We start from the raw sequence: 20,321 nt of genomic DNA, 5'->3' as shown, positions 1-20,321 counted from the left end.
GCACTAGCGGTGGGGCGCGCTAGGGATGCCTCAAACGCCGGTGCTGCAGCAAACCAGGTAGGCCTGCGGCCACGTTAGTGTGGCTGTGCACCTATTGGGACGAGGGCATGGGTAAGGCGAGGTGCACAGTTTATGCAATACCGTACCAACTGGACGAGCGCTAGATGAATGCTGGCGACACGCGCGCCTGCTCCTTTCTTACACTTGCATGATGACATGTACCATATGATGAACAGCACAGGTCCCATTCTTCCTGTGAAACGTCGCAGTCATTGTCATGTACGCGCTCTCGGTGGTAATGCTGAAGGACATGCAGGGCCCGGTGGCGTCACTCAACATGGTGCGTGTATATGTGAGCGTGTCTGCGTGGGCATGCGCTAGCCTCTCTGCTACGATGGGGGCCACTGATGCTGTTGGCAGCTGCTGTGGAGGGCGAGGAGGGGATATAGATGTGCGTGTGTAGGCCCTCTTGAGTACGTACGATCACGCACACTGTGAGGTAGGGGCGCCAGTGCACCGGATGGCACACGCGTTCCATGACTCTAGCACTGCAACTGCCTTCTTTTTACCGAGCAGCGTGCCACCTCATCAAGACCAGCCTGTAATCAGTGCAATAAAACTCACTAATGCTGTCCGCACACACACGCTAGTGTACACACACACACACACACACACATAGTTTTTTGAAACACACACAGGCCTCTCACGTGATCTTCCGCTACACTCGGATACATTCAGGTGCGTGTGCGTGTGCCTTGCCGAGTTGTTGTGTGTGGTTACAAGGTGGTGAGCACGACGTGCATTCCTGTCCTTGTAGAAACCGAGGCCCGGGCCGGGGGGCCCTTAAAACGCCTGCAACACTTATATATGCAGCTAGTTTGGTCCCCGAATGGGGGTGCTTCTGCTCCTGTGCTCCCAAATGGACGCGGCTAACCTGGCTGGGTCCGCATTCTGCATAACGGCCTGCTGCATCCCGCCTGTAAAATCGATCTCGCTACCCGAACGCAACTGGTCGTAGGCCGTACACCGCATGAGCACATGATTCTCATCTTCGACTTCATTTGCAACACATAACGGGCAAATCTCCTCCCTAGGTCGTCCATAGGCGCGGTTGGCAGTAAGCGGCCAGCAGCATAGGCGGAACCTCATCAAGGCCTTGTGGTGTGCAACTGGTATAAATGCTCTACTGTGCCCTTGCATGGTCAGTGGTGCCGCTCCTTCCGCACACAGCCCCATCCAATGCTTGTACTTGCTCATCTGCACGCCTGGTTGCTTGTTGTCTGATGGGAAAGTGCTTGGCTCAGACTGCAGCCGCTCGTGCTTCCACGCCTTCATTAGACTCTCTCGAAAGGCGGATACTATTTGCCCTTCAGGCAGCGGGCTACCTGCTCGGCTCTCCTCCCTTTCCGGCCTGATCATGTGCAGGCCTGATCATGTGCATACGGCCTTGCCATACGTCTACGCCATGCGCTGAGATAAAACGGAAAAGACGTGCACACCACCCATCTCCCTCTGGGTGTACTAACGCGTCTTGTACTACATCAATTAGTGCATCGTGAGCTAGGCTATCCTTCTGCACGGCAGGGTCTCCCTGCGTCTTCGCGTACTTGTAGCATTCCGATGGCGCGGCTTCCATGCCTGGGGCCTTGCCATTCGGTAGCCTCTCTAAAGCATGAGTCACTTCGTCTATCGAGATATCGCTGTTCAATATGCTATCTAACTCAGCCCATTCCTCATCATCATACATCGAATCTTGCCAGCCATCTTCGTCACAGCAGTACGCCAGTAATTGCTTTGCAGCGCTGTCGTCAACTGTTCCTGCCCCATCATTTAGTAGCCGTGCAAAGTGATCACGGAAGCCTTGCCGAGTCACGCGACCAAGCTGCCAAACGTGCGCTATGGCAAACGACGACAATAAGCATGAGCTGCAGGTGTTTTAACCTGCAGGTCGCGGAGCAGCAGCGGAGAGCTGCGGACGCAGGAGCAGCGCTGCTGCCCGTTGATTGGATTCAATGGGGAATGCTGCTGTACGGCAAGCCAGCAGGTCATAATGGATTGCTTTACCAGGCTCACTGTGTCCTTTCCGGGCAGCGTCGTCTTCAAGTACGCCGCCAGGAAGGTGGTGGCCACAGCGTACACGTCCGCCACTGCGAAGCAGGGGAGGAGCAGCTAAGCTAGCTTTTCGTGCGCTGGGCTGGAGGAGCGCTGTCCGTAGCCGATGACTGAAAGGGCCAGGCGCAGCAGTTGGGCGACGTCCTCTGCGCATGCCACACGAACACCAGTGGGTTACGAACACCAGTGGGGTCAAAGACCAGTGCAGCTATAGTCGCGCTCCTATTCTCCACGGACTGGCGATGGCGAACTTTGAGCATTCTTCTGAAGAGCAAGAGCAAGCACGGTTCCGGCCCCGCAGCTTACGCGTCAAGCTTACCCTTGGTGATTACGTACAGCGCGCGCTTGAGGGCGGCCATCTCTTGCCCCCAGCGCTGCTCCTGCGCCCGCTGCTGCTCCGCGACCTGCAGCTTAAACTCCTGCAGCTCATGCCTAATGTCGTCGTTTGCCATAGCGCACGTTTGGCAGCTTGGTCGCGTGACTCGGCAAAGCTGAGATGTCTGTTGAAGCCGATGCTCGCAAAAGTAAGTAAAGCAGTATGACTATATCAAGGCTTCCGTTTCTTCTTTCAACTCCACGCTCGCTTCAAGCCCCCGCCTCTGCCCGCGGTGCCCGGTGTCATCGCGCCCGATGATCGTCGACGCGCCACAACTGAACCAACTCCGACGAGACGTATCCCAAACTTTTCTCCCGACATCCCCCAATCACGGGCGTCAGCTTGCTCCCTGCTCTTCCCCCGCCGTACTCACTTGCGCCTGTAGTGTACCGCAAACGAGGCCTCCGCCAGCACCAGCAGCAGCTGCCACCAGCCCAGCAGCCACAGCGCCGCCGCCGCCAGGCCGGCAGCTGCAGCCGCGAACGCCGCCGCCGCCGCGACCAGGCGCAGTAGCAGCAGTGTCGCGCGGCGGCTGTAGTCGGGCGGGAGCTGCGACGCGCTCTGCGTCAGGCTCATCCGGCGACTCGTGAAGACGCACGGGCGGAAGCCCTCGCCATAGCGACGTCGCACCGAAGCAGCCGCCGCATCCTCCTGCTGGCCTGCCTTCTGAGGCTGCTGTGCTGCCGCCCTTTGGTGGGCGCTATGGTCGTCTATGAGCGCCTTGCAGCTGCGCCATGGCAGCTCCAGGAGCTGTAGTCAAACGCAGCTTAGACCTGCACCTGTCTCGTCACGCGAGGCAGTGCTGATACACCAGGCCGCCGCACCTGCGCACTTCACACCCACCCGTGTCGCCCGCCAACGCGCCATGACCCAGCCATGCCTCCACCGGCCGTGACCTCTTCATTCTCTTCTCTTCCAGTTCCGCCGCCGCTTGCCTACCAGTTGCCTGGCCGCCCCTACATCCTCGTGGCGCTGGTTGATTATTGGCAATGGTGAGGTCAACCTCCCCCTGCACCGCAAACACACAGGTTGCCAAGATGCTGAAGGAGCGGGGCTGGACATCGGATCTGGTGTTTGCCTCCAACAGCAAGCGCACTAAGCAAACATTGGACGAGATGGCGGAAGTGATGCACGAGCTCGCTGACGTGGACACGCACTACTACGGCAGCCTGTACACGGTGCGTACGGTTCCGCAGCAACATGGCTGGCACTTGCAGCTGGCTGCCCGCGGTGCTGTGACCATATGTCTGGGGCGGTGCCTGAGATTGATGGCGAGAGTGGGCGCGCAGCGGGCTCCGTCGCTTGTCAACGGGCCGTTGCATTTATGGCAGCAGGTGGCATAGTTATGGCGTCGGGCTTTGGCAGGGGTATGGTGTCGGCCAAGACAGCTACAGGGCGGACAGGGCGTCGCGTCGGCATGGCTGCTTGGGTGGGGCTCAACCCCCTGGCAGCGCGCACGTGGGGGCAGTGGGCTCAGACCAACCGCGGGGCGGCCGCACGTGCAGGTGGCAGCGCTGGATGGCCAGACGTGAGACCACATCGTCGAGTGCCTGCTGGAGGTGTGCGATGACGCCAGGAACTGGGTCATCATGTGCGTGGGCCACAACAAGGTGAGGGGCCACAACAAGGCGCGGGCGGTGAACAGGGTGCTAGCAGGGGGCACAGGTGTGCAGGTTTGGAGGGCTGGGCCACGTTGTTAGGAAGTGGCAAAAGGCTGCGTTGCTCAGCCACGTGCCGCCCGAGACGGACGTGAAGAGCCATTTGAGGTCCGTGTTCCGGCGCTTCTCCGCCGCGCAGCAGCAGCAGCAGCAGCAGCAGCAGCAGCAGCAGCAGCAGCAGCAGCAGCAGCAGCAGCAGCACGGCAAGAGGCCGGCCGCGGTGGTAGAGCTGGGCGGGCCGGCGGGCGGCGGCGCCGCTGCGGCGCTGCCGGTGAGCTACTTTTCGCTGGGCGGGAGTAAGAACAAAACAGACAAGGTTGTGTGTGTCAAAGCAAGCGCGTAGCGCTACACGAGCCGAGGGCTGGATGGATCGCGTACGGTTTTGCGGCGCGCAAGATTCGAGGGGAGGGTATGTAGTTGATGGTACTTGATGTGCTTCGGAAGCGGCCTGCAAAATCCATTTGAGGAGGGGTATGCAAAATATTTGGGAAGCATGCTGAAGCATGAAGCATGATTTGGGAGGTAGGGTGGTGTGCATGGCAACAGGGCAGGCGGTCATGGCATATCTTCATGCGTACAATGTTGTGCACTTGGGAATGGAGTGGGTTGCGGAAACGGTTGTAGCTGCTAGCTATGCAAGGAGGGGGACGAGAAGGCGGCATCAGACAACTGCTAATAAGTATGTATGTTGTATTAAAGTAAGGCTGCATGGCATGGGTCCACCGCCGCACGGTGGAGTTTGGAGGCGATTGCCGCCGCCGTGAAGACTCAAGCGGTCAAGCGTAAGAAACACATCCCATCCTGGGGTATCAGTGCTTGAGCATTGTCGCAATGACGCATTCGTATGCACGCATTCGTATGCATGTGCCAAGCGCCCGTACGTGCACCCAGGCATTAATACCACCACATGCACGCGCCGCAACGCGCGCTGCTGGCCTGCAATCCTGCATTAAGTACACGACAAAGAAACACTGGTGGAGGGATTGTACGGTACCTACGGGTGCCATTACTGCGAAGGTCCTGGATTATGTTTTTGGTGTTGGAGGCGTGGTTGGCAATCGGTTGAGGATGCGGTCGGTTCCATGGCTCATGCACGTGCACGTGCATACGACTTGCGCTGCAGGCACCAGGTCTGGTAGTATGTGTGGGTGCCTGTACGACATCCGTAGCTATTCTTATATGCAGTTTGCGCGGGTGCAAAAGAGATTGGCGCCCCCTGCTATGATGATCACACGTTCACCCTGTTTCGGTCATCCAATGGCATGCGACTCGTAGGAAGAGCACAGGGTTGAGGATTGCGCATTCTTGGGCCGAGGCCCCTGAAACAAAAGACACCTGCTCCAGTGTGGGTGCCCTCGGGTCCTTCCACGGGGCCTGCATGCATGCAACCCATCCACACACGTGTCCCTACAAGGGAAGCCCGCTGAAGCCAGTGCCACAAGTCGCCCGTGCAGTGCGTGACTGCAGTCTGGGCCGCCCACCAGCATGATGCACGTGGACTCGACACCGACCGGCTTGCGTGCAGCACACACCGCACAATCAGTACAGGCACATTCAACGCCAGTCCTTTCGGAATCGGCGCATTGTCGAAGAGCGCAGCCATCAAATACGGTAGCTCACCACTTCCAAGTTACACAAGTACGGTACACAAGCAGCGCGGCCCCTGCAGGCCGCATCAAGTGTCGAACGCACGCGCTGGCGGCCACGTGCGTGCTTGCGGCGCCCACCACTCGCACGCCTCCTTTAACGCACCATACCTGCTGGTCTCCTCCGTCGCATCCGTTGACCAACCCACGGCTCCCAAGACTCGAGGCTAGCAACGCGCGTCCGGACATGAAAGTGCAAGGTCGCATAAACCCAATCAATGCGCGACCTCCGCGCGCCGCACATTACGTGCATTATCAAGCAGTTGGCAAGATCTGTTGGCAAGGTTGCTAGGCACCTTCACGCCGCACTATGGCTTTCGTTCGTACTCGACACACACGACATAGAGAGTCCACACCGCCACCGCAATTTAGACCCGGCCGCCACCGCCCACCACTCAAGACCACAGCCTGCCTCGTCATCACATGACTAGTCCCGTACCATGCCGGCCTGGGTCCACCTAGGTCCCATCCCTCGGCAGCATCGGCCACCCTGTGCCGGTTGCGCCCGTGCACAGATGGAGCGGCTGTGCCGAGCGCACGCAAGCGAAGGAATTGTCGGCCGGATCTGTCACAGGCCCACCGCCATGGCACGGCATCACCTTCCAAACAACGCTGGGGTTTATATTCCGTGAGCACATTCAGTGACTTTCCCCACTGACAAGGCATCTCGCATCCTCGCCAATACATGCAAATCAATTTACTGGAGTTCCGTGCGTGCAAGTCTCACAATGTGGCGTATCAAGGGAATCGGCAAGCGGAGCGTGAGCAGCTGCGGAAGGCCTCCGAGCAACGTGGCCCGTTCGCCCCTTCCCTCCATGCCTACGGAGCGCACCTGCTTCGCCCCGCGCGCGTCCGTAAGCGGCCCAGAACAACAGCCTGCCCGGCCCGCTCACGCCTGCAACCCTGTGCATTGCAAGACCTCGCAGCATTCACCTGCTAACCCCCGTCCCTTCAGCCTCACCGCTCCATCACGATAACCCCACCATCACCAACAGGGCCCACCAACACCATTAAAAGCCCAGCCCGCCGCCGCACAGCCCCATCGCCAGTGCGGCCTCCTCCTCCGCGCGCTCCTTCTCCTTTGTCAGCAGCGCGCGCAGCTTGCGCTCCAGTTCCAGCTGTGCAGGGCGTGCAGGTTGCGGGGGGTGCGGCAGAGGTGAGGTGGGTGTCAAGCAGTGCCACACGGCACGCGGGCGTGTCAGGGAATCAGGGCATGGCGCGACCTGCGTACACATCGCACGAATGACCACGGCCGCCACTTGAATCCGCGGGGGCACCCCATGCCCATGCCCGGAGTCCATGCCCACGCCCGGAGTCCATGTCTGGAGTCAGTTGCACAGGGCAAACACAACTGCGGCATGCGGCTGGAACGGCGGGCTCAGACCACACGGGCACATTGAGGCTCTCGTCGACAGCCCCCCTCTTCCCGTCCAGCCCAGCCCTTCGGCCGCCCATACCATCCCGCCTGCAGAAACCGCAGTGCTAGGCCGGATTAGGTGTACAGCCTTACTCCCGTCCTTGCATTTCCAAACTCCCTTTTATGGGCTGCGCCCCAGGAGCGGAGCGACTCAGGGACACCCTGGTCCGCGCGTGCGTGCGTGATGCGTGGCTGATGCGTCGGCACCAAACTCAATACTGGCGCAAACCGCGAATGCCACTTAATACTTCGTAGGCCACGTGTTCGTAGGCGCAGCCCACGTTTTCTGTTCTTGTCGACGCTCTCCCAGCTGGCGCCAGCTGTCTCACCTCTCCACCCGTGTCCTCCATCCCACGCGCCCCACCCCGGTCTGGCCCCTCCGAGTCCTCTCACCTCCTCTGCCAGCACGGCCAGCGTCTGCTCCTTGGTCAGCAGCGCCTTCTCCTTCTCCAGCAGGGCCAGCTCCTTCTCTGCCAGCTCGATCCGGATCTGGGCGGCAGGACAGGCAGGACACAGCGCATGAGGAGACACAGCGGAGACGCAGGAGACAGCTTGACGAGACTTGTGCAGCACGCCGCGCAGCCATACACGCATGCCTGCGTAACCCGCTACGGTTAAACACAGGACGCCGTTCCCACAAGTGCCGCTGGGCACGAGCCCCATTTCGTAACGTTCCCGTACGGCGGGTGTGCGCCGCACGGTACGGGTTACTGCACTTCGCGCGACAGTAACCCCAATAGTTTGGGTTGATTTGGTTTAGTTTGGGCTGGTATATACAACCCCCTCACGCACATCCTCAAGCTCCTTGAAGCGCCCTTGCGACTTCTTCCGTCGCTTGCGCCGATCCTCCTCCTCTATCAGTAGCCGCCGCGCCGCCTCGTCGGTTAGCGAGGCGTCATCCAATGGAATGCGGGTAGTGGTGGTTGTGATGGTGGTTGTGGTGGTTGTGGGGGCGCCGCTGCTGGCGTTGGGTGCCGCCGACGAGGCGCCGGCTGCAGCCGCGTCCGGGCCGCTGCTGCTGCTTGTGATAGTGATGCTACTGGGGGCTGCATCCGCGGTGCCTATGGGCGCGGCACTGGTGCTGGATACTGCTGAGGGGTCTGCGGGCGCGGTGGCGGCGCCGTCAGGGCTGGGCACCGGTGCGGTGCTGGATGCAGCAGCTGCGCGGGGCCCGACCAACGCGGCGCACCCTACGGACAGTAAGAGCGCGGGTGGGTTGCGAGGGGCCGTTAACATCTGCGTCACAACCTAGTTTGCGAATACATATATACGTATTCTGTAACACTAACGCAGCAACGCAAGCACCATCGCGGGTTCTCACCTAATAGCCCCAGCAGCATGCCCCGACGCGATAGCGCGTTGGCGCCGTTCAGATCAATACATTGTTGTGATTGCGTTGCATGCACGACGAGCCTCACTGCCCGCGTGCGTGGAGTGCCGCAACGAACCGGCGCCGGGCCTTGTCGATACGCAGCCTTGCCGCCTAAATGCTGCATCATGATGTGCTCAGCACAAGACAGTATTCCAAGCAGGTGCGGATGACCCCGGTAAGGCTCCAGCTGAGCTGGACAAATGAACGCGTGAACCTTTCTAGCGCGATAGTGTTTATGATGGCCTACGTTAATGACTTGAATGAACACGCTTCCTGTCTATTCGGGTCTGCTCTTTGCACACGCAGTATTTGGAACTCATGATTGCATGGGACGCGGTCGCAGCTTGGCTCTGTCACAGGCAAAGGGTTTCATTGTGGAAATGGAACAAGTGCTTTTAAGCCTTATTACTAGTGTCACAGCTAGCCTTATCCTGGGTCAAAACACGAGTAGAATTGCGGCGGTGCCTAGCTTCGGGCGAGGCTGAATTGGCCGATGCGAGCACCCTGAACCGTTTCTTACTTGGTGACTTACTGGTATACTCAGTGTGTTGCCATGAGCGGGTGGCCGGCTCGGCCCGCTGCCTGCGAGCCGCTTTGTCCACCGTCCACGAGCTATTCAGCGCCAAGCGTTTCATACTGCAGGACTAGGTCAGTTTGGGTCCCACTGCTCGAATGGGCGCCACTCAGAGGGCCAGCGAAGGCAGCGGATAAGACGATTTAACGCCTTCTGCTTGCACTTGCGCCTGGTGCACAGGTTGACTCCCCGGCGAGGGCGCAAATGCCATCAGCAAATCAGATGCCAAGTAACGCAGGTAAGCGCGTGGCTGGGGCCTCGTTTCAGGCTGCGCCGGGGCAGGGCCCTGTAGAATGGTCACCAAACTTTGCCAAAGCTTAAATACTCTCCTTTTGGTTGTTATTATACGGAAAAGGCAAGACGGAGCATAGCACAGGGGTCTTGGGCTGTGTCCGTTGAGTAGCGTCTATCGTCTGTGCCGCGATTGTCGCCACAGTGTGTTGAGCGCGTGCCCGCAACACCCATATACCTTGCAGTCGCTCCAGAGCTATCACAACGCCTACAAGCTCATACACCAGCCGGCTCGTAAAGCGGACTCGGGGGGCCCTGCAGACGGGGCAGTCGACGCCCCGCCCGCCGAGCCCGCGCAAGCGGGACAGGCCGGCGGGGAGGCGAAGGGGCGAGGGCGACGGGCAGCTAAACCCAAGGGCGCAGCGAGCCCCACAACTGGAGCCACCGGCTCAAATAGCTCAAACGGCGCCAATGGCAGCAACGGCAGCCACCCACTGGGCACGTCCACGGGGCCAGACGCCCTGGTGTCCTTCCTGACCTCGCCCGACTTTGCCGGCCAGGGCGGCTCGACCTCATCAACCTCTGGCGCCGCGGCCGCAGCAGCTACAGCCACACCTACCACCACAGCTACAGCCAGCGGCAACCCCGACGACCACCAGCTGCGCCAACAGCAACGGCACCGGCAGAAGCAACGGCAGCAGCAACAGCTCCAGACCGCCACAGGCGGCGATGCCGGCGAGCCGCACTCCTCCTCTTCCGCCTCCTTCGGTGGCGGCGGTGACATGCGGCCCTACAGTCGCCACAGCGTGGCGTTGCCGGCGTGGCAGCCGCCGCCCAGCAGCCTGCAGGCGCGCACGGCGCTCACGCGCGCCATCTCCACCTGCCCCACCTACACGCGGCTGCACCAGCTGCTGCTGGACAACGCACTCGACTTCAACGTCTACCACTCCTGTGCCGCGCTCAGCCGCGTGCTCGCGCTGCACCGGCGGGGCCTCAGCCCGCGCGAGTCGCGGCTGTTCAAGGAGGGCTGCTCCACGCTGCAGGTGCGGGCTGCTGGCGGCCGCGGTACCGGGCGGCGTGTAGCGGTGCAGGGTAGGCAGGGCACGGCATAGCAGTCGTGCTAGGAGGGCAGCAAGCAAGTCAGGGGGATGCAGCAATGTATGCTGGCCGTCGTGGTGTGGCGCGTGATGAGCAGGGGTTTTGTGTCGCAGGGTCGGGGGCATGCAGGCGTAGTATCTGGCTGCCTGATTTGGTAAGGGCCTGGTATGTGGGCGGCGTCGCAACACAGATGCCTTGTGGACGAGGGCCGTGAGGTGCCAAACGTCTGTCAACCACCGGCTGCACTCAGGTCTTAGTCTGGCTTCACCTGACCCTCCTGTCCCCTGGTTCTGCAGAGCGTCCTGCGGCGGCAGTTGACGGAGCTGCACCCGCGCGCGGTGGTGGTGGCGGCTTACAGGTGAGGGACTGCTGGGGGTGGTGAAGGCTGATGGACTGATGGTCTGATGGACTGATGGGCTGAGCGCGTGCAGGCGCCCCGGGCCGAATGACGCTGGGGGCACCCAGGGGCCGCACAGGCCGCGAGGGGGGGCCATCTGGCCCATACCGTGGGCCACGACCGTGCATCACTGCCCACCCCCAAACGACGGTCGCAATGGACGGGTTGCCGACCCCGCCCCGCCCCCCGCCCCTCGCCGCCGCTCGTTCAGCCTTGCCCGCCTGGAGCTGCCCGACCGCGAGCTGCTTGCGGGCCTGGCCGCCGCCGTGGAGCCGCAGCTGCCGGCGCTGCAGCCGCGCGGCCTGGCGTCGCTGCTGTGGGCCTTTGCGCGGCAGGGCCACCAGCCGCCGCCCAAGTGGATGGACGCATTCCTCAGCTGCTGCGCCGCGGAGCTGCCGCGCTTCGCGCCGCGGGAGGTGCGGCGGGCAGGAGGAGGGATGGGATGGGATGTGGGAAGGAAGGAGTGGATGGGAGGAGGAAGGATCGGATGGGAGTCGTGGAAAGAAGAGATGCGCGGGGGATGTTAATGCGGGTGAGGAATGCGCCGGTGAGACAGGTGAGACAGGCAGGGGTTGGGAGGAGGGAGGGAGGTATGGGTGGGCTTGAGTGGCGATGACGGGGGAACGAAGCGCGAGCGGCGCTGGAAGGCGGCAGAGGCTAGCGGGCGCCACGGCTGTGACTGCCAGCAGGGCTGGAAGTGTTGTGCAGGCTGGCGGAACCAGGCATCCACTGGAGAGGGATACGGGTGCCGGGATACGGCAATGGCGAGGGGCGCGGCACATCCTGCGCATGGGGTAGCGGGACAAGGAGCCTGCATCTGCGCCCGTGACCGCAGGTGAGCACGCTGCTGTGGGGCCTGGCGCGGCTGCACTACAAGGTGGCGCCGGCGCGGCTGCGGCAGCTGCTGGAGCACTCGCAGGTGCGGAGCGAGGGCGTGGAGTGAGGGGGACTGGTGGACGAAGAGGGAAGAACGGAGGGCACTGGAACGAACCTTAAGCGACGGTCGAGTTGGATGTAGCGTAGCTCCTTTCACGCATAGCTCAAATACGGAGTCATGGTGGGTCGGGCGTTTGTAAGGGCGTCCCCGCTGTGGCGTGCGCAGCCCGGTGATAGCTAGCACGCTTGAGCATAAACGCTGCACCAGTGGACAGAAGTGGGCGCTCTAGGCCTGCCAATCTCCCAGGCCTGATACCGTCGATAATGGCGTTGATGAGAGGAACATGCCGGTAACAGGCGCCATGTTGGCCGGGTAGCCGGGCAGTATTGATCGTGAAGCTTGCTGCCACTCACCTCGCCACTCCACCTATCTTGTGTTCACAGGCCCAGATGGGCTCTTTCTGCGGGCGCTCGCTGTCCAACGTGGTCTACTCGCTCGCGCTGTCTCAGCAGCACCCGGGGGAGGAGTGGCTGGCGGCGGCGCAGGCGCGCGCGGTGGCCCTGGGTCCCAGCGCCTTCTCGCCGCAGGTGTGCGCGTGCGTGTATGTGTGTGCGTGCGGGCGCCAACACGCGTGTGCGGGGGGCAGGAGCTCGTGGGTTGATGCGTCGGCTGAATTGGTAGCAGGGTTGCACCAGTATACCGACTGGTGTCTGTGCGGGTACATGCGGCGGCGGTGCGCGCTTTATTCGGTGAGCACGGAAAGCAGAGCGTCGTGGCGCCGCGCCGCGCTTGCCCTGCGTCCCGGAACCCAACCCGCCCACCCGCCCGCCCGCTGGCCTCCGCAGGGTCTGACCCAGATGGCCTGGGGCCTGGCCAAGCTGGGCTGCCCGCCCACCTCCGCCCTGCTGGACATGGTGTGCGCACACGCGGCGGCGCGGCTGCCGCGCAGCGCCGAGGAGCGCCGGCGGCTGCTGCAGCTGCAGGCGCTGCGGGACCGCTCCGGCTTCAGCTCCTCGAGCGAAGACGACGAGGTCGAGGCGGAGGGCGCTGCAGCCGCTTCCTCTTCCGGGAGTAGGAGCGGCCGCAAGCAACAGCAGCAGCAGCAGCCGCGGCGGCCGCTGGCGCCCTACAACGGTCTGGACCTGTCGACGCTTATGTACGCGCTGGGCAGCTGGGGTGCGCAGCCGCGGCCCGAGGTGGGGCGGCGCCTGCTGCTGGCGCTGGAGTGGGAGCTGCCTCGCCTGGAGGCCAACCAGCTGTGCAACTGCGTGTGGGCCTGCGCGCGGCTGCGGCTCTACCCCTCGCGCTCCTGGCTGCGCGACTTCTACGACGCCAGCTACCGCCAGCTTCCCTACTTCAAGCCCGTGGACCTGAGCCAGTCGCTGTGGGCGCTGGCGCGGCTGGGCGCGGCGCCGCCGGAGGCGTGGCTGGGCGGCGCGCTGAACCGGCTGCAGCACACAGCCAGCATGTTCAGCCCTGTGGAGGTTGCCAACACCATGTGGGCGCTGGCGAAGATGGGCGTGCGCGGCGAGCGGCTGCCGGCGGAGGTGCTGGCGCTGTTCTTCATCGCCACGGACCGCCGGCTCAGCAGCTTCAAGCCGCAGGTGCGTTACTTCGTGCGTGCGTGCGTGTAGTTAGGGAGGGGACGGCATGGCATGAGATGGGATGCAGGAATGCAGCAGTGCCTGGAGGGCGCGGATGGACAAGGAGGGGGCACGGCGTGCATGCGTCGGAAAGCCGGCAAGGACTGCGTACTGGCTCACAACGCACGCAGCCTTTCGCCGCCCTTTGCGCGCTCACCATGCGCTATTCACGCGCTCACTGCCTCCTCATCGCTCATCACCCCGTGCCTGTGCTCCGCTCATTTAGCTTGGTTTGGTTTGGTTCAGTTGGGCTGGTATCTGCAACCCCCCGCCAAGTCATTTCGGGACTATTGTCGCGTGCCACTCCGTTGTCAAGCATAGGCCGCGCTCTCATCCTCTCTCTACTGCATTGGGTTCGGGTTAGTTTGGGCTGGTACTTACAACCCCCCCCCCCCTCTTCCCACTCAACAGGAGCTGTGCTCCATGGTGTGGGCGCTGGCGCACATGCGGCGGCGGCCCGACAAGGAGTGGACGGCCGAATTCCTCAAGGTGTGCGAATCAACTTGTGCAGCGTGACGTCCAATCGCACAATGTCCACTCGCTTCCAGCCCGCAACGGCCCATAGCTCACCAGCTTCAGTCCTTGCACTCACCGCTGCGAAAGCAGGGCCGCAGGCCTGCAACCGCTCCCATCCTCGCAGCATGCGCTTCCTCCATACATTGCCAACCGCCCAATCCACCGCCTCCTCCTCCTCCCTTCATCTTTCCTCCTCCCTCTCGCCCCACAGGTAACGTACCACAAGCTGGGCTCCATGTCGGGCTGGTGCCTCGCCACCTTGGCCTGGTCGCTGGCGGAGCTGCAGCTCAGCCCGCCGCCCGCCTGGACGTACTCCTTCGTCAACGCAGCGCGCGCGCTGGCGGAGCAGGCGGCGCAGCCGCCGCCACCAGCGGCGGCGGCCCCCACCTCGGCGCTGCACCAGCCGGGGGCGGAGCCCCCGCTGCGCAGCCTGCGCGACCTCTCGCCCTCTGCCTCCGCATCTCCATCTTCTACTGGGTCGGCATTAACATATCCAGCCCTATCAGTAGCAGCAGGCGCGGCGGACGCCGCGGGGTCGGGTTCGGGGCTGTCGGCCATCGATCTGGGTCAGATCATCACGGGCCTGCGCAAGCTCAACTCGGTGCAAGGGCTGGCCAAGGTCGATGACTTCATTGGCGAGGCGGAGGAGCGGCTGAGGGCGCTGGAGGCGGGCAGCGGAGCCTACGCGGCGCAGCAGGTATGGGTGGGGAGGCGGGCGGTTGGGCGTGTGTGTTGGGAGGGTCGGCCGTAGGGAGAGGGCCACGGTAGCGGGCACAGGTAAGCGGCACGGGCGGCCGGGGGCTGGCAAAGAGGCAGGCGGAGCAGGTTGCAGGATTGCAGGAATCATTGGGACTACCAGACTCTTTCAACCCTAAGTGCTGGCTGGCTATCCGGTATGCTCGCACGCAGGTCGGGCATTTCCTGTCCATGTCCAGGAAGCAGGCGGGGCTGCGGCCGGCGGCGAGCCAGCACGAGCAGCAGCAGGAGGAGGGGGAGTCGGAGCCGGCAGGGGCGGATGATGATGATGAGGGCGCCGGCGTCGAGGTGCGGCGCCGCGTGTCCGTGTCGGGTCTTGCGGACCCTGACCTCAGCGGCAGCGACGCCGAGGAGTCGGCGCCGTCCGCATCTGGTGCGGCGCAGCGGCGGGCGTCAGCAGAGGCGTCGACGTCCGGGGTGGCGCACCCGCAGAAGCAGCAGCGCCGGCAGCGCGGGAGACCCGGCGCCGCAGCTGCTGCCGCAGCGACGTCTGCCGGCGCCGACGTCGCGACGCCTTCCGAGTCGCCGGCTGCAACGACACGTGACGCGTTGACGCGGGTGCTTCGGACCGGCGCGCGTGTTACGGTGCTGGCGCCGCCACCCGAGGTGCATCTGGAGCTCGGGGACGTGTCTGTGGAGCTGCCGGCGGGCACAGGCGGGCCGCTGTCGTTGCGTACGGCGCCAGCCGCTGCCAGCAGCAGCAGCAGCAGTGGCAAGGGGGCCGGGAACGGAAGTGTGGGCTCAGACGGCGCTGGCAACAGCGCGGCTGAGATCAAGCAGCGGTTGATGGCGGTTTAGGTCGGTGACTAGGATTCAGGGGAGCTTAGGTGGTGCAGCAGTCGATCTGTTGAAGGGGCAGACACTTGCAGTCATGGATCACGGAATCAGTGCAGGGACTAGTGATCCTCGATGTTACAGGAACAAGAGCACGAACACGGCAAAGATTGGTCGGATTGCCGCAGTTGACTCAATACCGCGCTCCAGGGGTGCCGCACTCCCTTCGCACGTGACAATTTGTTGACTGGGATTTAGAGGGTAGGCTTGTGTACAGTCGGCATCTCTTTAACATAGACTAGTCAGGCCTGCGCTTGCCCATGCCTGATTGCCTGGTAGTGGATTAGAGACGTAAGATGGATGCGCAACGGGTTGGGGCCCCGTGAAGGGGCTTCCCCTGGTTAGGGCAGTGTTTTTAGCAGCGAGGGAGGTGCCGATTAGTGCCGCGATGACTGTAATTTATTGTACCGTGCACATCATTTACTGGGGCTTAGCACTTCACTGAGAGGAGTACGGGTGCGGACCCCTAACCCTCGCGCACGTGAGCGAGCGTGAAGGGCGTGAACGTCTGTGACTCCGAGCCGCTGCCACGTTGCGGCGTTCTGCCGCCCGTCGGACTCCTGCGATTTAATCACATCAACTCATCAAGAGCACCCTCTCAACTTCACCGCGTCTCCCCAGGGCACTGGTCGACCCTGCCAAACTTTGGCGTCTTGCACAGGTGCACTCTTCTGCTTTGCTTCGCCTTGTTCTTGCCCCTGCTTGTCACACTGTCGCCCGGCCATTGTTTTGCTGCACGCCGTTGCATTACGCTAGTGCTCGTCTACACAGCTCATCCGTGGACGCCGGTCGACTGCCTGCAGGTGCGCATCGGCTATGCTATCCGCGCGGTGTGGCGTCGCATTGAGTCTGTGTGGTGCTATCGCCTTGGCCGGGCGCCCGGAGCGTGAGGAATGCGCGTCAGCAAAACATCGACACAACCTGCCAGCTACCGTCGGTACAGTAACAGCGCGCGAACGACGCACCAATGCCTTGTCCCTTCTTGCTACGCATTTATGTGGGCACGGGTGGGAGCCACACACATCGGGACTACGCTTTCCTGCCCCTTGCCATGTTCCATCACGGGTGCACTCTTGCGGATTCCCCCCTCCCCCAAGCCCACCCCTTGTCCACCCCACCTGTTGGAGACGTCCTGCGCGCTTCTGCAAGGTTGTGCTTAGTGCTTCCGGTAGCCGTGCTGGGTGCTGTTGCTTCAGCGTTAAGCGTCTGCACAAATTTCCCGTAGGTACCGCTGCGTACCGCCGCGCACGGCCGCTGCTGGGCAGCCTGGGCTGGCCGGATTGGCTGCAGGGCTGCCCAATGGGCTGCCCGATAGGCTGCCTCTGCATGGGCCCTATTTCTGTAACCTTCTCTTAATCATTTCCTGCTGAATTGTGCATGCGGATATTGTGTAACAGCACGAGCCGACAGGGCGATGGCAGCAGCGAGCGTAGTTCTGGAGTTTCAGGGGATGGGCGTGTCAGCGGTGTGTTTGCATCCTGATAATAGCGTACAAGTATATTTTGACTTCTCGGAACGATACAACGGGGAGGTCTCGGCGCACGGCACAAGACCTTACACAATGTCGCTGGTAGGCCTCGACTCCGCAACGCCCTCCAAAGGCCCAACGGTGCGTCGCAACAATGTGTCATTATAAATGTAGATGACGGAATAGTGGAGCCGTGGGCGAAATTGACCGGTTTTGCATGTCGTCGTTCACCCCTCTGATGGCCAAGCACCCGGCTCTGACCCCGGACTCCTGGCTCCGTCTCGGCTCTGCCTTTGCAGGGCCCCCTGGCCCTGCCGAAGCCGGTTCGCAAGGACGACCCGCCCTACCCCCACCACGCCGTGCACGACCCCTGCACAAACCTCACCTACCTGCTCGGCCCGAAACTGGGGCTGCTCTCGCTTAGCCGCGCAGGCGACGTGACGCGGCTACTGGCGCCCGACGCCCTGCTGAACATGGGCGTGCGGAGCGCGAACGGCATGGTGCCTGACGGCAAGGGCTGCCTCTACATTGCTGCTGACTGGCGGATCGAGGACAAGGACGACCCTGCCGGTAGCCGCCATCGGGTCCACCAGGCCGCGCTGGTGCGCGTCTTCCTGCCGGGCGTGTGCGGCCGCAAGATCGCCTCTGTGGCGCTGCAGGCGCTGCTGCCGCCGCAGGCCGGCACCACCGCCGGCCTGGCGCTGCACTACCCCACGGACACGCTGTACCTGGCGGCGGAGGGGGGCGTGTATGAGTGGGCGGAGAACGCGTCAGGCGGCGTTGAACTCCGCAGGTTGGTGCACGGCAGGCACCGCCGTATCTACGGCTCGGACCAGGACGATGAAGAAGAGGCGGAGCCAGAGGCAGCGGGGGCAGAGGAGGCGGGGGCGGGGGGCGACGTGCAGGCAGGGCGTGAGATTGCGCCCGCCGCAGGCGCGAACGCGGCAGCAGGGGATGGTGCAGATGCCGGGACCGAGGCAAGGGCCGCAGCAGGCGCTACACCACCGAAGCTACATTACATCCGGGGGATTGCGGTGGAGGAGAGTGGCGATCTGTTGCTCGTGCACGAGGGCGATGAGCCAGAGGTGGAGCCAGGCCCTGAAGACGTGTACGCCGACGGCAACCCGATCAACATGGGCTGGCTGGTCCGCGTGCGGCTACAGCCACCGCAAGGCGGCAGTTCCCCCGGCGGCAGCAGCAACGGCAGCGGCGGCGGCGGCGGCAACGGCCGCGTCAGCGTAACCACACTGATGACGCTCCGGAGCTGCGCGGAGCTGCGGCATAATCGGGGCTGGAGCCCGCACCTGCGCATCCTACCGCACGGCTGGCTCGCCATCACCGAGCCGCACACCGACTGCCGACAGTTGCGGCTGCTCAGGCTGGGCGGCGACATGCGGCCCTGCCGGCCACTCACGCCGGACTGCCTCACGTCGCCGGCGGCAGCGGCGGCCAGGCGCGCGGCGCTCGCCGCCGACCTGGGTGCGCTGCTACCGCCGGGCTGCGGCGGGGCGGCGGCAGCCGCTGCATCTGCCGCCGCCGGCAGCGGCAGCGGCAGCGGTAGCGGCAGTAGCAGCGGCAGCGGCAGTGTGTGGAGCCCGCAGCCGGATGTGGTGGTGCGGGTGGGCGGTCAGGACTTTCCGCTGCACCGGGCGGTGCTTGCGGCGCGCAGCCCCTTCTTCGCCGACCTGTTCGGCGCGGTGGGCAGCGCGGCGTCCGGCGGCGTGGTGCCGCTGCCGGAGCCCTACACCGCGCCCGTGTTCCGGCACGTGGTGGCCTACATGTACACGGGCGCCGCGGAGGACTGGGACGCCCACACCAGCATGGCCGTGGCGGACCTGGCGCACCTGCTCGACCTGCCCGGGCTGCGGGTGGCGGCGCAGCGGCACCTGCTGGAGGTGGTGCGGCCCGCCACCTTCACCGCCGTGCTGCGCTGGTCCACCGGCTGGCCGCTGACGGTGGCCCGCGCCGCCACCGCCACTGCTGGCGCAAGCGGCGCGGCAGGCGCGGCGCGTGCGGCGGGTGCAGCGGGCGCAGCTGTGGCAGCCGGTGCAGCGGGTGCAGCGGGTGCAGCTGGGGCAGCCGGCGGGGGCTTTGTCCTGGCGGACGAGCTGTGCAGGTGGTACGCGGCGCACCAGCGGGAGGTGCTGGCGCAGGCGCCGCAGAGCCTGGCGGAGCTGGCGCAGGGCGACGGCGGGCAGCTGGCGGTGAAGCTGCTGCAGGCAGTGGCGGATAGGTCGGCGGCGGCGGGGCCGGGGGCGGGGGCGGGGCCGGGGCGGCTGGCAGGCCATCGGCGGCGCAGGTCGGAGGGTTGAGGGAGTGAGGGGATTGTGGCGGGTTGGTAGGTGCCAGGTGCGCATGAACCGGCGGTTGCGGAGTGGGGGCGGTGAGCCTTGCTGCTATGAGCCTATGACGTATGAGATGAGGCTTTGTGTGGTCGTGACGGCCACAAAGGTATGTGGATTGGGGTGCGGTGGTAGATGGCGCCTGGCATGCATGGGTGATGGGTGAGTGGAATAGCAGCGAGTAAGGAAAGGGCGTGATTATGGTACACCTCTTGCAGAACCGCCAGACAGGGGCCCCAAGCCAAGAGTGGTGACGTTAATTGCGTTGTATTCAGCGGTTGGTGCGTTGCCTTTCTCACGCCTGACTGCCTGGTGACTTCTGCATTGCGGGTTGGGGCTTCATGGCGCACTCAATGGGTGAGAACTATGGGGGGTGAGGGGACAGCAGCAGCAACAGCAACAAGCGGACTGGGAAGTGGGAACGGAAAAGATCAGGCAGCGGCTGATGGTGGTTTAGGTCGGTGCCTAGGATTCAGTGGTGATGTCAGTAGTAAAGGAGTCTTCAAGGCAGACATGGTGCAGTCATGGATAAGAGAACCATGTAGGGACTAGGGATCCATAATTTATTAATGTTACAGCGGAAACCGCGCCATGAATGCGCGGAGAATGAGCCAAATTCATGCGGTCAGACGGGATACCGCGCCACGTAGTATGTATGTAAATCGGTGGAATGGACAGGGCAGTTAGTAATGTTATGTACAGCAAGAGGACGAGTCGAGTGATTTGGTTACGAGGGCACAGCGCTAGCGTGACCATATTTGGAGCTAGGCAGTTAACTTGGGGGGGACTAGGGGCTCACAAACGGGGGCGGGGGCCTGAGCAGCCCCGTGCCGAAACACAGCGCAAGCTGAAAACCATATGAACACCCTGCTTGTGCACACGGTATGTTTACGGTCTTCTTGAGAGACTTATAGCATTCAGGTTGACAAAAGATGATTGCTTGAATCCAGCAAATGCAAATTAGCGACAGTTCGTGAGCGTGCACGCACAACTGTGCGTCTAAC

At 63.1% G+C, this 20,321-nt stretch overlaps 6 protein-coding genes across 6 annotated transcripts; 3 read left to right on the top strand and 3 right to left on the bottom strand.

Annotated features, from left to right (window-relative positions):
* Positions 1-672: 672 nt before the first annotated feature.
* CHLRE_14g614708v5 (uncharacterized protein) lies at positions 673-2,744 on the bottom strand. Its single transcript, XM_043070065.1, has 2 exons — positions 2,432-2,744; positions 673-2,258 (listed from the first exon to the last, which is right to left on the bottom strand). Exons 1-2 carry the CDS (start codon positions 2,562-2,564, stop codon positions 2,170-2,172), a joined length of 222 nt encoding a protein of 73 aa, XP_042916738.1. The 5' UTR covers positions 2,565-2,744; the 3' UTR covers positions 673-2,169.
* Positions 2,745-2,792: 48 nt separating this feature from the next.
* CHLRE_14g614667v5 (uncharacterized protein) lies at positions 2,793-3,244 on the bottom strand. Its single transcript, XM_043070064.1, has one exon. It carries the CDS (start codon positions 3,062-3,064, stop codon positions 2,858-2,860), a length of 207 nt encoding a protein of 68 aa, XP_042916737.1. The 5' UTR covers positions 3,065-3,244; the 3' UTR covers positions 2,793-2,857.
* A 180-nt stretch (positions 3,245-3,424) lies between these two features.
* Positions 3,425-5,660, top strand: CHLRE_14g614650v5 (uncharacterized protein). The gene is made up of 2 exons (XM_043070063.1): positions 3,425-3,666; positions 4,202-5,660. The coding sequence occupies exons 1-2, from the start codon at positions 3,526-3,528 to the stop codon at positions 4,487-4,489; spliced, it is 429 nt and encodes a 142-aa protein (XP_042916736.1). The 5' UTR covers positions 3,425-3,525; the 3' UTR covers positions 4,490-5,660.
* Positions 5,661-5,764: 104 nt separating this feature from the next.
* CHLRE_14g614600v5 (uncharacterized protein) lies at positions 5,765-8,855 on the bottom strand. The gene is made up of 4 exons (XM_001698946.2): positions 8,531-8,855; positions 8,002-8,399; positions 7,603-7,698; positions 5,765-6,910 (listed from the first exon to the last, which is right to left on the bottom strand). The coding sequence occupies exons 1-4, from the start codon at positions 8,547-8,549 to the stop codon at positions 6,803-6,805; spliced, it is 621 nt and encodes a 206-aa protein (XP_001698998.2). The 5' UTR covers positions 8,550-8,855; the 3' UTR covers positions 5,765-6,802.
* Positions 8,856-8,964: 109 nt separating this feature from the next.
* CHLRE_14g614550v5 (uncharacterized protein) lies at positions 8,965-16,091 on the top strand. Its single transcript, XM_043070062.1, has 11 exons — positions 8,965-9,229; positions 9,336-9,393; positions 9,632-10,429; positions 10,781-10,842; positions 11,093-11,297; positions 11,717-11,800; positions 12,202-12,345; positions 12,604-13,362; positions 13,813-13,890; positions 14,129-14,614; positions 14,827-16,091. Exons 1-11 carry the CDS (start codon positions 9,135-9,137, stop codon positions 15,469-15,471), a joined length of 3,414 nt encoding a protein of 1,137 aa, XP_042916735.1. The 5' UTR covers positions 8,965-9,134; the 3' UTR covers positions 15,472-16,091.
* A 773-nt stretch (positions 16,092-16,864) lies between these two features.
* Positions 16,865-20,290, top strand: CHLRE_14g614500v5 (uncharacterized protein). Its single transcript, XM_043070061.1, has 2 exons — positions 16,865-17,116; positions 17,275-20,290. Exons 1-2 carry the CDS (start codon positions 17,069-17,071, stop codon positions 19,285-19,287), a joined length of 2,061 nt encoding a protein of 686 aa, XP_042916734.1. The 5' UTR covers positions 16,865-17,068; the 3' UTR covers positions 19,288-20,290.
* The last annotated feature ends 31 nt before the right edge of the window (positions 20,291-20,321 follow it).

This window comes from Chlamydomonas reinhardtii, chromosome 14 (assembly GCF_000002595.2).
Source record: "Chlamydomonas reinhardtii strain CC-503 cw92 mt+ chromosome 14, whole genome shotgun sequence".
Taxonomy (NCBI): domain Eukaryota; kingdom Viridiplantae; phylum Chlorophyta; class Chlorophyceae; order Chlamydomonadales; family Chlamydomonadaceae; genus Chlamydomonas; species Chlamydomonas reinhardtii.
Note: the sequence above shows the minus strand (reverse complement) of the source record. Positions and strands in the feature narration are given on the sequence as shown.

Coding starts and splice junctions, on each gene's coding strand:
- CHLRE_14g614708v5 (XM_043070065.1), bottom strand. CDS start 2,564: ATGGCAAACGACGACATTAGGCATGAGCTGCAGGAGTTTAAGCTGCAG. Junction 2,259..2,431: donor GCTGTACGTAATCACCAAGG/GTAAGCTTGACG, acceptor TGGCATGCGCAG/AGGACGTCGCCCAACTGCTG.
- CHLRE_14g614650v5 (XM_043070063.1), top strand. CDS start 3,526: ATGCTGAAGGAGCGGGGCTGGACATCGGATCTGGTGTTTGCCTCCAAC. Junction 3,667..4,201: donor ACTACGGCAGCCTGTACACG/GTGCGTACGGTT, acceptor AAGTGGCAAAAG/GCTGCGTTGCTCAGCCACGT.
- CHLRE_14g614667v5 (XM_043070064.1), bottom strand. CDS start 3,064: ATGAGCCTGACGCAGAGCGCGTCGCAGCTCCCGCCCGACTACAGCCGC.
- CHLRE_14g614500v5 (XM_043070061.1), top strand. CDS start 17,069: ATGTCGCTGGTAGGCCTCGACTCCGCAACGCCCTCCAAAGGCCCAACG. Junction 17,117..17,274: donor CGCCCTCCAAAGGCCCAACG/GTGCGTCGCAAC, acceptor CTGCCTTTGCAG/GGCCCCCTGGCCCTGCCGAA.
- CHLRE_14g614600v5 (XM_001698946.2), bottom strand. Junction 7,699..8,001: donor GCTTCAAGGAGCTTGAGGAT/GTGCGTGAGGGG, acceptor CCTGCCGCCCAG/ATCCGGATCGAGCTGGCAGA. Junction 6,911..7,602: donor TGGCCGTGCTGGCAGAGGAG/GTGAGAGGACTC, acceptor CGCCCTGCACAG/CTGGAACTGGAGCGCAAGCT.
- CHLRE_14g614550v5 (XM_043070062.1), top strand. CDS start 9,135: ATGAGCGGGTGGCCGGCTCGGCCCGCTGCCTGCGAGCCGCTTTGTCCA. Junction 10,843..11,092: donor GTGGTGGTGGCGGCTTACAG/GTGAGGGACTGC, acceptor CCGCTCGTTCAG/CCTTGCCCGCCTGGAGCTGC. Junction 11,298..11,716: donor CGCGCTTCGCGCCGCGGGAG/GTGCGGCGGGCA, acceptor CCGTGACCGCAG/GTGAGCACGCTGCTGTGGGG.